The following is a 13,588-nucleotide window of genomic DNA, read 5'->3' as shown; positions in this document are numbered from 1 at the left end:
TTCATGACTTATTACGTGAACAAACTTATTCACATGTCTTTTAATTATATTTATTATGTAATGGAATCACTGCAATTGCAAAATTGTGTTTTTTCGACAGAATATCAACAAAGTTTTGTGTGAATTTGTAACAGAAACACAGGTAGTGGGAGACAGCGCCACTGCAGGACAGCAGGTGTACTGCGCATCAGGATGTGATTCGTTCACGCTGTCATGTAGCGCCACATCACTACGTCCATGCCGTAAGAAGACCAGTAAACAATATGAGACTTAATGTCGCATATTGCTAAACGGTGCCTGGTTGTAGTTCTTTAACATTATATTCCAGAAAAGGTTTTACCTTCATTTGTTTTCCTTTCCCCATGAAAAATGAAGCAGATTTATCTAAATGTATAAAATGAAAAACTATTCTGTAAATTCTTATAGAATAATCAGATATAAAATGTTAAAATAAGTGAAATGTAATTTCTTTTTTAAATGTGACTCTTAGTGCCAGGGAATCTGTCAGCGCTAAAACGTTTCATCTGTATTATGTAAAGCATTTTAACTCAACAAAGCTGCAGAAAGTTGGTTATGAATTTTTTAAGTGCAGTGGATCCAGCTTCACGTTGCCAGTGTGGGTGGTTCTGTGGAGCGACTGTGTCTAAAATGTGCAGCCAGTCATCTGGATATTGTGTCGAGTCAGGCGGCAGCAGCGCGGCGGCGTTTCACCGTCAACCCTGACACTCGAAGCAGATTTACTCTTCAGGGGCCGCGACAGGCGACAAACAGCTGAGGACAGACGATTTTCCTTCTGAAGAAAGACTTTAGCTCTGCAAGTTTTCCTTCACCCTCAGCTGGAGCAGCGAGGAAATACAAGAAAAAACTCTGGTAACCGAAATCTAACATGGCAAGAATGGACCAGCAAAAACACCTTTCCGCTGAAATGTTGTTAAAAAATTACACTGAACATTTGGTTTGGACATTAGCACAAACCTCGTGTTGCTTTTGGTTTCTCTCTATGGTTAAACCAGCTCCAGTTCACTATGAAAATTTATATTTTTCTAAGAACAAACCATTTTAGCCTTAAAATAACAGTTTTATGTTAATTGTTAAAAATAGTTGTTAAAAAAAAGTTGAATCGCCGCCATCTGATCTTGCAAAAACAAGTACATATTTTCATAATATATATACAATTTTAAGATGTAAACATCAAATACTCATGTAGTATTTTTTTTTACAAAAGTTGTGCAAATTAAAGACAGTTTTGTGCCATTTTTGTTGTAGAAACAAAAGTGCCATTTGTGGAAAATAGCTCACTTGCATAGGCCTGTGGTAATAAGCAATAAATCAGTTAATCGCATGATAGATTAAGACAAACTCAATAATTTCCATGAGAATATTTTATCATTTTCCTTTTTTACCTCTTTCTACCAAAAACTGAATGATTAAAGTCATGCACAGCATTGACTTTAAACAAAGTTTATAAAAACAAAGAACAACTTTAACAAACAGACTGGAATCCCATCATTTGGGTTACAGAACCGATCAAACGAATCGGATCGTTCGTGATCGTTCTGTTTGGTTCACTGTTCAGCAGTAAAACAATAAATTAGCAAAAAGACTCTAGTTAGAATCAAATGAAAAATGTTGTTGTTGGAATTACTTTGCTTTTCATTTTGCCCAAAATGGAGGAACTGACAGACTTTTTCCACAGAAAAAAATACAAACTACATACAAATTAAACTGTTGTGACGCTGTTTGGACACTAGGAGGCGCCTGTCAAAGTGCGTTTATTAAATTTCACAGCCTGCAGGTAGAAATAAGACCTGATGGAATAGGCTGGGGTTTAAAAAGTAATCCATATCTGGATATAATTGATAACAGAAACATTAGTTATTCAGACATATTTTCTACCAGTGGTGCAACAAACAGCAGAGCTTTAAGAGTTGAGGAAACAAGACGGATGTTAGTCTGTAGGACGGGTTGGGGGGATTTCTCTGATTTGCTCCATACTAATTAATCATTACAAAGGCACAAATATCAAATTAACCTCGTCGCAGGAAATTGCCACATAATTGTGCAGGCAGCCCTGAATCAAACATGTTGACAGCTTGAAGTTTTGGCTCCTTGTACTGAGGGGAATCTGAGCAGGCAGACAGATCGAAGCCTAAAACTGGTGCAGGATCCAGCAGATCCTGAGAACACAGACTGGCCTTCAGATTCAGTTAAAAAAGGCACAAATCTGCAATATTTCTCTGTGCAGTAGCTGCATGCATTTTTTATCTGTTATTAATACCTAATACTATTGATAGAAACAGCCGGAGAGGCAGAGTTTGGTGCAGCAGAGAAGCCAAACCGCGGCGGCTTCGTTGGTTCTTCTGCCTATCAGCAGGTCTGGCTGCTGTTTCTCTGCTGCTGACCATCGTCAAGAAGGGAAGTTTGGCTCAGAAACATTTGTACAGGTGGAGGTTTTTACACCAACCGTTACTGAGGGATGGAGGGAACGTTCAGGGTGTGGATGATGGTAAGATACCATCTGCAGCTTCCTGCTTTTGGCCAAAAGCTGCCCGCCGCCAATGACTAGCATTTATCTAAGTGACCAACATAAAGTGTTAAATCTTAAATGTACGTGTGATATATATAAAAGAAAACGGGACGCAGTGCTTTGCTACTAATTGTCAACTCTATGACTACTACAGAACGAGGTCAGGAAAACGTTTTAATGAAAAAGAAGAAATAGCGAGGGAGAAGGAAGTAGCTCAGTTATGCTCGTTTGACTTTGACAACCTTTAACATACAGATGTCCTGCGTAATCCGTTGCATTTTGGTTCAGTTAACAAAAATGGCAAGGAAAACAATGGTCTTTTTGCCCTCCAGCATTGTGAGCATGCACAAAATTTCTGGATGTAAACAATAACATGTAATGTGTCTATATCGTGCCAATTCACAACAAATGTTATCTGGAGGCATTTTACAAAAAAATCGTCCTAGATATCAAACAGCACAGTAAGCTGTATTAATTATTAAAAGTAGTTTGAAATATTTCCATCTAAGGAAACCCAGCAGATTCCATTGCTAACCTGCAGCACTCACTCCTCCTGGACCAGCAGGGGGCGACAGTCGCTTGATTTTACAGCAATCCTTCATACCAAGAATGCATGTAGCGACAGTGGAGAGGAAAAACTCCCCTTTAACAGGAAGACCTCCCTCAAGAAAACAGATGAACTGATGTAGGATTATATTTGTCTACAAGTTATCATGAACACTTTTATGATAACTTCAGGCTATTAAGGCTAGAATAACCTTATTATGTTTGGGATGCAATTATTTTTTTACACAGGGTGAGGATTGTTTTAATATTTTTGTCCCTTAATTTCTGAAATCACCTTTTGAAAAGTGCTTTTTTTGTACTTATTAAAAAAATAAAATATAGTTAAATGATCTGAAACATAAAAAAGTGACAAAAACTAAAAACTTCAGAAATCTACTTTTTCAGAGCACTTGATGCGCAAGTCTTTTTATTAGTTTATTCTTAGTAAATTGAGAACGTAAAAAGTTCTCGAACATGAGCTGTGCATAAAACCCCTCTGCTCCCTGTTAAATTTTATTCCAATCATAACTTTTTTATAGCATCCACTTGACTTACACTTTATTAATTATGCTGACCTGCTTCCAGCTCCCTTAACACTGTCAAACTCTTTGGCTTTGCGAAAATATTAACATTTCACTAGATTTTAAAGGAATGCTCAAAATTTAAAATAAAATCTGAAATAATGATGGAATCGAGGTTGGAGAAGTTTAACAGGATCCGCCTCTCTCATGCTGCTATTACCCGAATAAATCAGTGGACAGCAGTCGGAAGGAGGAGTCGTGTTCTAAGCTGCCTTTCTATTGATAAATGTAGATTATAATGCGACAGACTAGAGTGAATATTGACATTTCAATAGCAAAAACACATCTCTGCGGCTGCACTGCTTCTTGTTGCAGTGAGAGATGACCTTGCTGAATATATCTCTTGGAAAAACACCGATAGGGCTCCAGTAGCTTGGGAAATTGAACCCATGTTATAAAAGGGAAAGCATACAGGCTGACAAGCAAACACTGTATGCGCGTGATTGATTCAGTCACTTATCTGAGCTGTGCTCAGCGTACAGCGCGTGTGAGGCTGCGCGCACATGCATGCATGCGTGCCGGCGTGTGTTTAAAGAGCCCGTCTGTCCACACGTGGATAAGGCTCCTTGTGTTTAACCGTGGCAGCGCTCGGCCCACCTCGTCCCCCCCCCCCGGCCCCCCAGTCCTATTGATTGGCACCCAGAACCGACACGTGAGGCGCCCGTGCAGAAAGAAAGAACCCTTTTCTGCAGAAACCAAACAACGGGACCTTTGACTACACAAAATATTTTTTAGCCTTGAGGTCTTTTCAAAAAATGTTACCTTTCAGCTCGGCAGAAGACCATTTTCAAATACTATCTCTTCTTTTTCTTTTTCTTTTTTTTTGCTAATCAATGTGGCTGCAGCAAGCTTTTATTAGCTGTAGGGCACTATAGGGCAAAATCCAGTTTTCTATTGTTACGCTGCTCTGCTATCAGTTCCCTCAGTAGCTACTTAAAGGGCATATATAATATCACCTTTACGACTAATTAATTTCAGGATTACACCTGATGAAAATTATAGGTTAGGCTTCCATAAAAGGACTGAACGCATAGCAACCAAGGGCGCTTCAGAAGCTGGCCGAAGAGCAGATCAGAGCAGAACAATCCGCCCAAGAAGCTATAGAGAAATCTGCAGCTTGAGCTGATGTTTAAAACATTTATATTCATCAGGATTGGGCTGGTGAGAAGAAAGAATGATGGGAAGTCAAATTCCAGTAGAAGTAACATCTGCTCCTGTTCTGACCAGCATCTTTACTCTAATTTGCACAGGCGACCGTTAGAGTTTTCCTCCTAACAACTGTCCCATAAATACCCTTTGTGTTATACGTTTAGTATATTATATTATTAGTGGGATAAAAAGTAGATAAAAAGTTAGTTCTACTATTCCAACACCACAGCTAAGAGAAGCTAATGCTAAAGCGCTAACTTCAATTCAGATTACATCTGCCCTTAAAGAGTACAACCCTCAAGGCCTAGTTTAATTTGAACAAAATGTACATGTTCTATAATGTCCTTAGATATTGTATCTATGTCCCTGTTTTATTTTGTTCCAGAATGTTTTTTGTTCTAAATAAAGTTATTTGTAAAAATAATGAAGTTGTCAGAATGATGGATGGAAGTCACACACACCATCAGATTTCAGATAAAATCAAACAGCCACGAAGCCTTTTCATTCCAGCTTCCCAAGATGCACCTTGTTTTCAATATTGTAAATAAAAAATTGGTGATTTTCTGGAAATAATTTAGAGTTTCGTTCCACAGTGAAATCCACAACAACGAGGGTCAGTCTGCATGAACAATCATTGTTTATCTCCATCGTGTTGCGTGGAAATACAAATATCAGTAAATATTGGTTATCAGCCATAAAATTGGATATAGATATTGGCCAAAAATCTTCTATTGGTGCATCCAACATGTAGTCTTTTAGAAAATGTTGTGTTTTTCATTGTAGGAGCACCACTGACATGGAGAAACAAAGATTAACAAGGACTAAAGATTGTTCAAGATGGATGTGCTCCCTGTGCGTTCCCTCTATCACAAAACTTCTCTTACATTTCTAAGATATTTCCACCTTTTTTTCATACTTTACCTAATCATTGTGGAACTTTTAATGAACGCTATTATGAACCAACACCATCACCTAAAAGTTTCAGCATCCCTCTAAGCCAAAATAAACCATCTGGAGCATCAATTGATTTCTCTAATTGACTCCTAATTAACTACACAAAACATGTTAAAGTGACTTCAGGGACTAAATATCTCAGGATTAACCATAAACATTAATGACTTCCTGACTCTACTAAAAATGGCTTTGCTAATTAATCTAAAGTCCAAAATTCATCAACGCGTTTAAAGCGGGTGGTTCAAACCTTGAAGGCAGTTTGCTGGCAGCGCCGTCGTTACTTTCTCTACTCCCTCTGAAGAACTGCAGCCGTTGGCGAAGAGTTCAAAAGGCTAAGCGAGTCAGATTTGGCTGCTGCCGCGCTCATTTGGCTCCGCCGACGGTTCAGTCAGCAGAACCAGAGATCTGAGATCAACCTGAACGCTGATGAGACGGCTTATTACAGCCTCCAAATTAGAAGTTTCTTTTAAAAACGCCACCGAAACATGAAAGGAGTTCACCGGTTGTGGGGACAGAAACTGGGCACGGATTTGGTTTCCATGTTGAGGACAGAAGGGCCAGAGACTGGCTGCGAGGCTTCTGATTGGCGGACGAACGGCGGAGGTCAGCTACAGGCCTGGTTTGTGAAAAAAAAAAGTTTTTAGCGCTCTTATTTATTGTGGCTTAAATTAAAGCTGAAATGGTGTTCTTGGACAGTGTGTATTCTTCCATAAACAGTTTGGTTTCTTTCAAGAGGACTAAAATAATGTAGTTTTTATACCAGGCAATCTATTTAATTTTGCACATTTGCCGCTGCATTTTTATCCAATATTCTACAAAGAAACAGCTCTGGGAAGGTTCTGCTATGGCATTTCAATTATGTTGAATTGTCTAGACTTTGACTGGACCATCGCAGCAGTTTGATCTCCTCTTTAGAAATTTTGTTTCAGATTTCAGATAAATTTATTTAAATAAAATAGATACATTACACCTTTACAAGTATTAGGGGCAGACTAAACTTTATTTTGTTTAAATTTACGAGGAAAAGGGCATAATATTAGTAGAATAAAGTTGTAAAAAAGTTGTTTTAATGAGAACAAAGCTTCGATAGTTATTAACGTCTGACTTGGTCGAATCTGTAAAGTGTCAGACTGAAGATATGGCGATGTGGAGACTTTGTCAAGATCATTTTGTCACAAATTTGTGATGCGTGTCAACATAAGCAGCTAATATCAGTGAAGCATATTATTTTTCAAAATCACATAAAATTAGAAAATCTGTGATGTTATAGAAACATTTCCAGTTCCCACGGCTCCTGAAAATATTGAGTCCAGCTGCTGTTTTGAACTTTCATGATTCAGCGCGCCGTCATATGAGGCTCCGCCCCCTGATGTATGAGGCCCCTCCCACACACCTAGAGAGCCAAGATGTTTGAAACTGAAAAAAACCTGAATCTGAAAATTGATCTTTATTTTCAATTTCAAATCATTTTTTTGTTTAAAAAAATTTTTAAACTCAAACTCAAATTTTATGCCTTCAATTGAACTCCGTAGATGACAGACCCCTTGTTCTGTCAGATGGAAACTGTTATCATATCTCTATACGGCTGAAGTTAAAAGAGTAACAGCTTTAATAACTAAATTTTAAGGATTAACACCTTGCAATTATTTCTATTTATTATGTTTTGATTGGATTTTTCTTGTTTTTTGACACTTTTGGTCTCCCACACCAGAAGGCGACAGGAAGCCTGAATTAAACGCGTGAAGGAGAAAAGCTGGAAAGCAGGAAGCTGTGGCGAGGAAAGGAGGAAAGGAGAACATGCAGGAAGGGCTTACCTGGTTCCTGCGCAGCTCCTGAGGTGGAAGGGTCAGGCAGGTGGAAACAGGTTGGGGAGGGGGAGAAACACAGAACAAAAAGGGAGATTAGAACTGAAACACCTGCTTAAGGTTGATTTACACAAACACAGTGGAGCATGCTGGGAAAGAACTCGAGAAACAGGAAATGGGTTGATTCCCTCTTAGAGAAGAAACTTTAAAATAATATCAGGGAGTTGCTGGAAACAAAAATAACACTTCAGCTTCAAAAGACAAACATCTACATTCAGCATCATTCTGAGAAGTCGCTAATCGCAGGTGGAAACAGAGCAACCAGCTAAAACTCCTGCAGCATTTTACCAGGAAACGAGCCTTTTACAGCCAGACGAGGCTCAATTAAGTCGTTACTTCAGTCATCATTTTAGCTAATAGCTTTCATTCATAGTTTGGGGGCTTAAACATGAATGCAGCTCCATTAAACTGAAACAGCGCATTTCCACCAAGTCCCACTAAAAGTTTAAATGTTCTGCTGCTAGGCAACAACTCCAGGAAGTCCTCGTTCCGAGCCGGAGAAATCTGCAACACACACCTCCTCTCACAAACAGGATCGTTTCTCAGCTCCTGGGCGGCTTTAAGTGGTTTTAATCAGACGGCCGTCTGATATTCAGCAGTGTTTAAATGTTTTAACGTAACAAAGAATCATGTTTTTCTGTTACGTTTCTGCACAAATATGAGGAAAAGGAAAAAAAAAAATAAAAATCTAATGTTCACAGTAGAGGAAAATCTCAAATTGTTCAGTTTACAGATTAAATCCAATTTAACAGATTTTCTGAAATACTTTTCAGGTCATTTTTTAATATAGTTTGACAAAATGTAATGCAAATTACAATTCAGCTGATAAGTAAAGAATATTTGTGATTTTTTTTTCTCAACAGATTTTTTTTTTTTTTAATTCCGCAAATGGTATTATTTAGTTACTTAATCCGATGGTTGTTAGGTAACCTAATTTGTTTTAGATATATTTTTATTATTTTTTAATGTCATCTACTTGTTAAAATTTGACCCATTTTGTGATTTTGTAAATATTCGCATAGAATGTATAAAACTATATCATAAAATAAAATCTTAAACAAAAACAACAAAATATTGTTTATTTTATAAACAAATTTAAAAATGTTTTCTTTCATGCTCAATATTTATTTAAAATCATGACGTCAGCCAGTTTCAACCAGTTTGACCATAGCATAATGCATGAATTTTAAAATGATTTAAAATTTTGTTTATTGAATAAGATTAAATCAGATTTATATATAAACCTAATCCAGTGGTTCCCAAACTTTTTCTTCTGCGCCCCCCCAGGGGGTTCCAAACATTTTCTGCGCCCCCCCTATGGATTACAAATGGCTGTCTAGTTGAAACGACGCGTGTGATGGGGGGGGCATCGACTTTTTTGGGGGCAAAATGAATGTACGTAGCTGAAAATAGACACCAACATCGGTAGCCTACAAGGTACTTGTTAAGCTTAAGGTTCTGTATTGTTATTAGCTACTCATCTTTTAGCTAACATTACCTGCATCCAACAGCTTTACTCAACTCAGTCGTTGGAGGGAAAAACTGTGAAAAGTTCTTTGCGTTTTGCTGGTTTGCTGCCGTGATTCTAACACAAACCTACGTAGCTCCGCACAGCAGCAGCAGGTCTCCTTCACAGGTGGAAACCCAGCGCGAGCGTCGTAGCGCTCATGTTGCGTTTAAAGGCGGCTCGGAAAAACAGTTTACATGTTAACAACGGATTAAACAGTTTTAACTGCTGATAAAAGTGACAGAGGACACAAATATGGGAAATGTGGAAGCATCTCCTGTATCAAATTGACAGAGGAATAACAGAGAGTTGGCCATTCTAAGGTAAAAACCCAGCGCATACAGTGTTCATGTTTTTTTTTTTTTTTCTTTTTCATCCAGACGGCTTCCCGCGCCCCCCCTGCAATGACACGGCGCCCCCTCTAAGGGGCGCGCCCCACAGTTTGGGAACCTCTGACCTAATATATAAACCTACCTTAAGTAAAGCATAATAAAATAACTATAAAAATCTATATTTATTCAAATATCTTTAAATGCGGAAACAACTGACAAATTTTATGATGTAGAGTATTAAAATCTTCATTTAAAAGCAATAAAATAAGATCTTTGACAGCAAAAAATCTAAAGCCTGAGAATTAATAAATGACAGAAGCAGAAAGCATCGGCGAAATCATCCTGAGTCGAGGCGTCGGTCCAACATGGGCAAGCAACAGAGAGGGAGAGAGGGAGTTGGCCTTTGGTACAGTCTGGCAGCCATTTAGGCCCTCATCATAGAGCAACAGTCTTCAGCCAAGGAAGCATCAGGATTCCAGCTAAGAGGCAGCTTTTGATTAGAAAACCTATTTCCTCTTCAAGTTTTGCCAAATTTCAATCATGGTGATATTCTAATTACCATTATCCGAAGCAAGAAAGGGATTCAGAGACTGAGTAGGAGTGATGGAGAGGAGGAGGGAAAGGAAGGCTGCCTTTGAAGAAAAATGAGGGATGAGAAAGAAGCAAGAAAATTAAATGAAATAATGAGGATAAATTATTTTACAGTGGTGTGAAAAACTATCAAGCCCCTTAGAAATGTTTCAGATAATCAAATAGATTTTAATAAAGATAAACTGAGCAAATACAAAGCAGTTTTCAAATGATGAATTCATTAGATGAATAGTTAGAGACCAGAATGAGTATATGTGGAAAAATAATTACAACCATTATTTACCTTAGCTTAAAAACACAGCTTCACTGCCAACACCCAGACAAGCTGTCCTGATCCAATGTTACCCCGATCCAACCCTAATTTAACCCCAACCCAACCCTGATTTAACCCCAACCCAACCCTGATTTAATCCTGATCTAATCTTGATCCAACCCTGATTTAATCTGGATCCAACCCTGATTTAACCCCAACCCAACCCTGATTTAATCTTGATCCAACCCTGATTTAATCTTGATCTAACCCTGATCTGACCTTGACCCAATCTCTCAAAAAGCAACATATCATGTCCTAATTTATACAAATTCAGTAACAGATGAGAAACAGTCTCTAACATCCTTCAGTGTGGAAAGAGTTACAGAACCATCTCTAAGGCTTTTGGACTCCAAAAACCCACTTAGAACTTTATCCACACATGGAACCATGGAGAACCTTCCAGAGGCCGACCCACCAGAACTACTCCAAGATCTCATCAAAGTCTCATCCAGGAGATCCAGAACATCTAAAGCTCTGCAGGCCTCACTGCCTCAGCAAAGGACAGAGGTCACTCATTGACAAAAAGAAAGAAAGACTGGGCGAAAATGGTCTCCTGGCAGAGTTCCAAGGCCAGAACCGCTGCTGACCCAACAGAACACAAAGACCCGACTCACATTTACCAGAAAACGTTGCAAGTTGTGCATCCTGTTACAGCTGTCACAACACACTGGGGGAAACTCTGACCTTAATATGAATAAAGACACATCGTCTTGGCAGGACCAGACAAGCTAAAATCTACAGTCTTCTTTATTTTTGCTCTTGGGGTTACAGCCAATCAGTGGCAAGGAAATTAAATGGTGCTCCTGGATTGGCTGCTTCACAGTTTATAGCATGAAATAGCATTGTGCTAAGGTTTTTTAACTTCCCAAGCTGCATTCTCTTTAGATTATTTTAGATATGGTCCAAGAAAAATCAGAGAATTGGAGTGTTTTCCACAAATAATTTGGAGGAAAAATTCATAATTATTGATCCACAATTAGGCGTGGGTCCACTGTAATCAATTGGAAACTGTGTTTTGTGTTACCTCTGGTTACTTAGTCGGTTTGAGGACAAATATGTTCCCAAGTCACATCCTTCTCCTGACTTGTTCATCTGCAAACTTACTTGCCTTTTTATGCCTTTAGATGATTAATCCTCTACCCGCTTTGTGTTTAATAAGTGGCAGAAATTTCAATCCACGCATCCTGAATTCAGTCTGGTGAAATCCCTCGACTTCCCGGCTCTAACGCGGCGCTTATTCTGCTCGACAAAATCTTGATTGAGTTTGACAGCCTTCAGTTTCACCAGAAAAGCTCTTACCAAAGCTCCAGCACTCACCAGAAGAGTAAACTGCTAAGTCTCACTGCAACGCATCAGTAGTCTCCTGCTTAAGCATTCAAGCATAGTACACAGAGAGCGAAGTAACAAAGTGCTTCAGAGAGAGCCACCGATTCAACCCGGACCACCCTGGAGCTCAGGTTCACGCGGTGTGATGCGGAGGGTTTGCTGTGGGGAGATTGAGCGGCAACAGGCCAAACATGGAGCAGCCGTCCCCATGTTAAGCAAATGGAGAGCAGGTGAAGAATAACTGCATGGCCGCTCTGCCCCTCGCAGGCCTTGTGGGAGCTTTTTGCTAACCCACCCCGACCCGCAACCTCCAGAGGTGAGGTTAAATGACAAGGACTGCAGAGATGCATTAAACATGAATCATCTGGACACAGAGCCAGGCGCAGGCCCACTCCAGAGATGATAGGGACATTAACCAGGGCTTCACCAGGGCCTGAGCTGCATTTAATGAAGGCCTCCGCTACACCCAATGTCTCTCTCCACATTTGACTCACAGCCACGAAGGCAAGTAGTTTAAGATAAACACTTCCACTGCTCTGCCGCTTCGTCTAAACGTAGTTAGTGGTTATAGAGATTGACGTAATCACGACCAAAACAAGGGTCAGGACAAATCAGAAGTGATTTGAGAAACTCTGACCAGAAAGGGTGTTTCCAATCGTTAGAGACAGAACCACGTTTCTATGAGGCCTCAGGGCAGATTCCAGTTTAAAGGTTTAAAAAAGTCATGGTTTCTAAACAAGTAAAGCTTTGCATCATAACTCAGCTACAATTTAAACGTTCTCAGTGGCACTTGTTCCTGTGAGCTGTGTAGGATGAGATGGTTATAATACCTGAGGAATCTATCACATTAAAGGTAACACTGTTTGAACCAAAACAATTCACAACAGCTAGCAGGAGGCTATCACATTTAGCATGTCTGTTGGTGCTATAAATGGCCTGCTGTATCATGGATAATATCTGTCAAACACCAAATGATACTTTTTGCTGAGTGATTTCACACTGACAGAAACAGGCTATAGCAAGCTACAAGAATTAGCATATCATATTGGTCCAATGCATAAAGGCTCACTCCCACAGCAGCTAGCCTGGCTAATCACCAGGCTAACTTTGACTTAACTGCAAACCTTTTAAAGTCTGTAAGGAGCCAGAAAGCAACTAACTGATGCAATCATGACGCAGTGTTCATGGATAAATAAGAAGTTAGCAACAAATATGATCCCAAATGGTACTGGAATAACAAACATTATTTTACATAATAATGAAGTTTACTTGAATAGTTCTCAGTGGTACTATTCAACACTAGCTAATACGTTAAATGAACTAACTTTAGAGTACTAATTATAAACATTAGTTCCACTAATGCTAAAATGTCACACCAACACTATGTTTAGCAGAAGCTAATGCTAAAGCATCTCACATTATGTCTGCCTTTGAAAGATTACAAATTTGAGAATAGTTTAATTTGTGTTATATTGTCCTTAGATATTGTACTTATGTTTATATATTGTCCTCTACTGTCTGTTTTATTTTGTTTCTGTATGTTTCTTGTTTAAAATAAAGTTATTGATTTAAAAAAGACAGAGAAACTGAGGAGAGGAAACAGAACTTCTGCGTGAACACTCTCTACTCTCTTCAAAATAAGAGCATGAATATAAACGGCTAACTACTTGAAAATTGAATGGATGCTAACCAAAACTTCAAAACAAAGTTTACAAAACAGCCAAGTAAAATAGTCCTTTAGAGTTTATCCTAAAACGTTTAGAGGCAGCTCAGTGTGCTAAATATCGTTCAAAGTTAGCAAAAGCGCTAAGCAAAAAATTAGTTCTGCTATTTGCCCATTAGAGAAAGTGTGCCTTATTTGATGCTGAAGCTCATACTTCTGAGTTCTTCCATCAGT

General features: G+C 38.9%; 1 protein-coding gene and 1 long non-coding RNA gene across 2 annotated transcripts in view; one reads left to right on the top strand and one right to left on the bottom strand.

The window, feature by feature from the left end:
• The window catches only part of LOC106957234 (uncharacterized), a 26,611-nt gene extending 20,785 nt beyond the window's left edge, over nucleotides 1–5,826 (top strand). Inside the window, exon 4 of the long non-coding RNA XR_001426915.1 lies at nucleotides 5,587–5,826. This is a non-coding gene — a long non-coding RNA (uncharacterized LOC106957234). The remainder of the gene's footprint in view (nucleotides 1–5,586) is intronic.
• LOC106957231 (cell adhesion molecule 1-like) overlaps nucleotides 1–13,588 on the bottom strand; it is a gene marked incomplete at its 5' end in the record, with an annotated part of 118,906 nt that overhangs the window by 40,664 nt on the left and 64,654 nt on the right. Inside the window, one exon of the mRNA XM_015048494.1 lies at nucleotides 7,572–7,589. Coding sequence (XP_014903980.1) covers nucleotides 7,572–7,589 — 18 coding nt within the window. The remainder of the gene's footprint in view (nucleotides 1–7,571; nucleotides 7,590–13,588) is intronic.

Source organism: Poecilia latipinna, unplaced genomic scaffold, assembly GCF_001443285.1.
Source record: "Poecilia latipinna isolate Pla-1442-1.1 unplaced genomic scaffold, P_latipinna-1.0 Scaffold888, whole genome shotgun sequence".
NCBI lineage: Eukaryota > Metazoa > Chordata > Actinopteri > Cyprinodontiformes > Poeciliidae > Poecilia > Poecilia latipinna.
The sequence above is the reverse complement of the archived record's forward strand: the minus strand, read 5'-3'. Positions and strand labels throughout refer to the sequence as shown.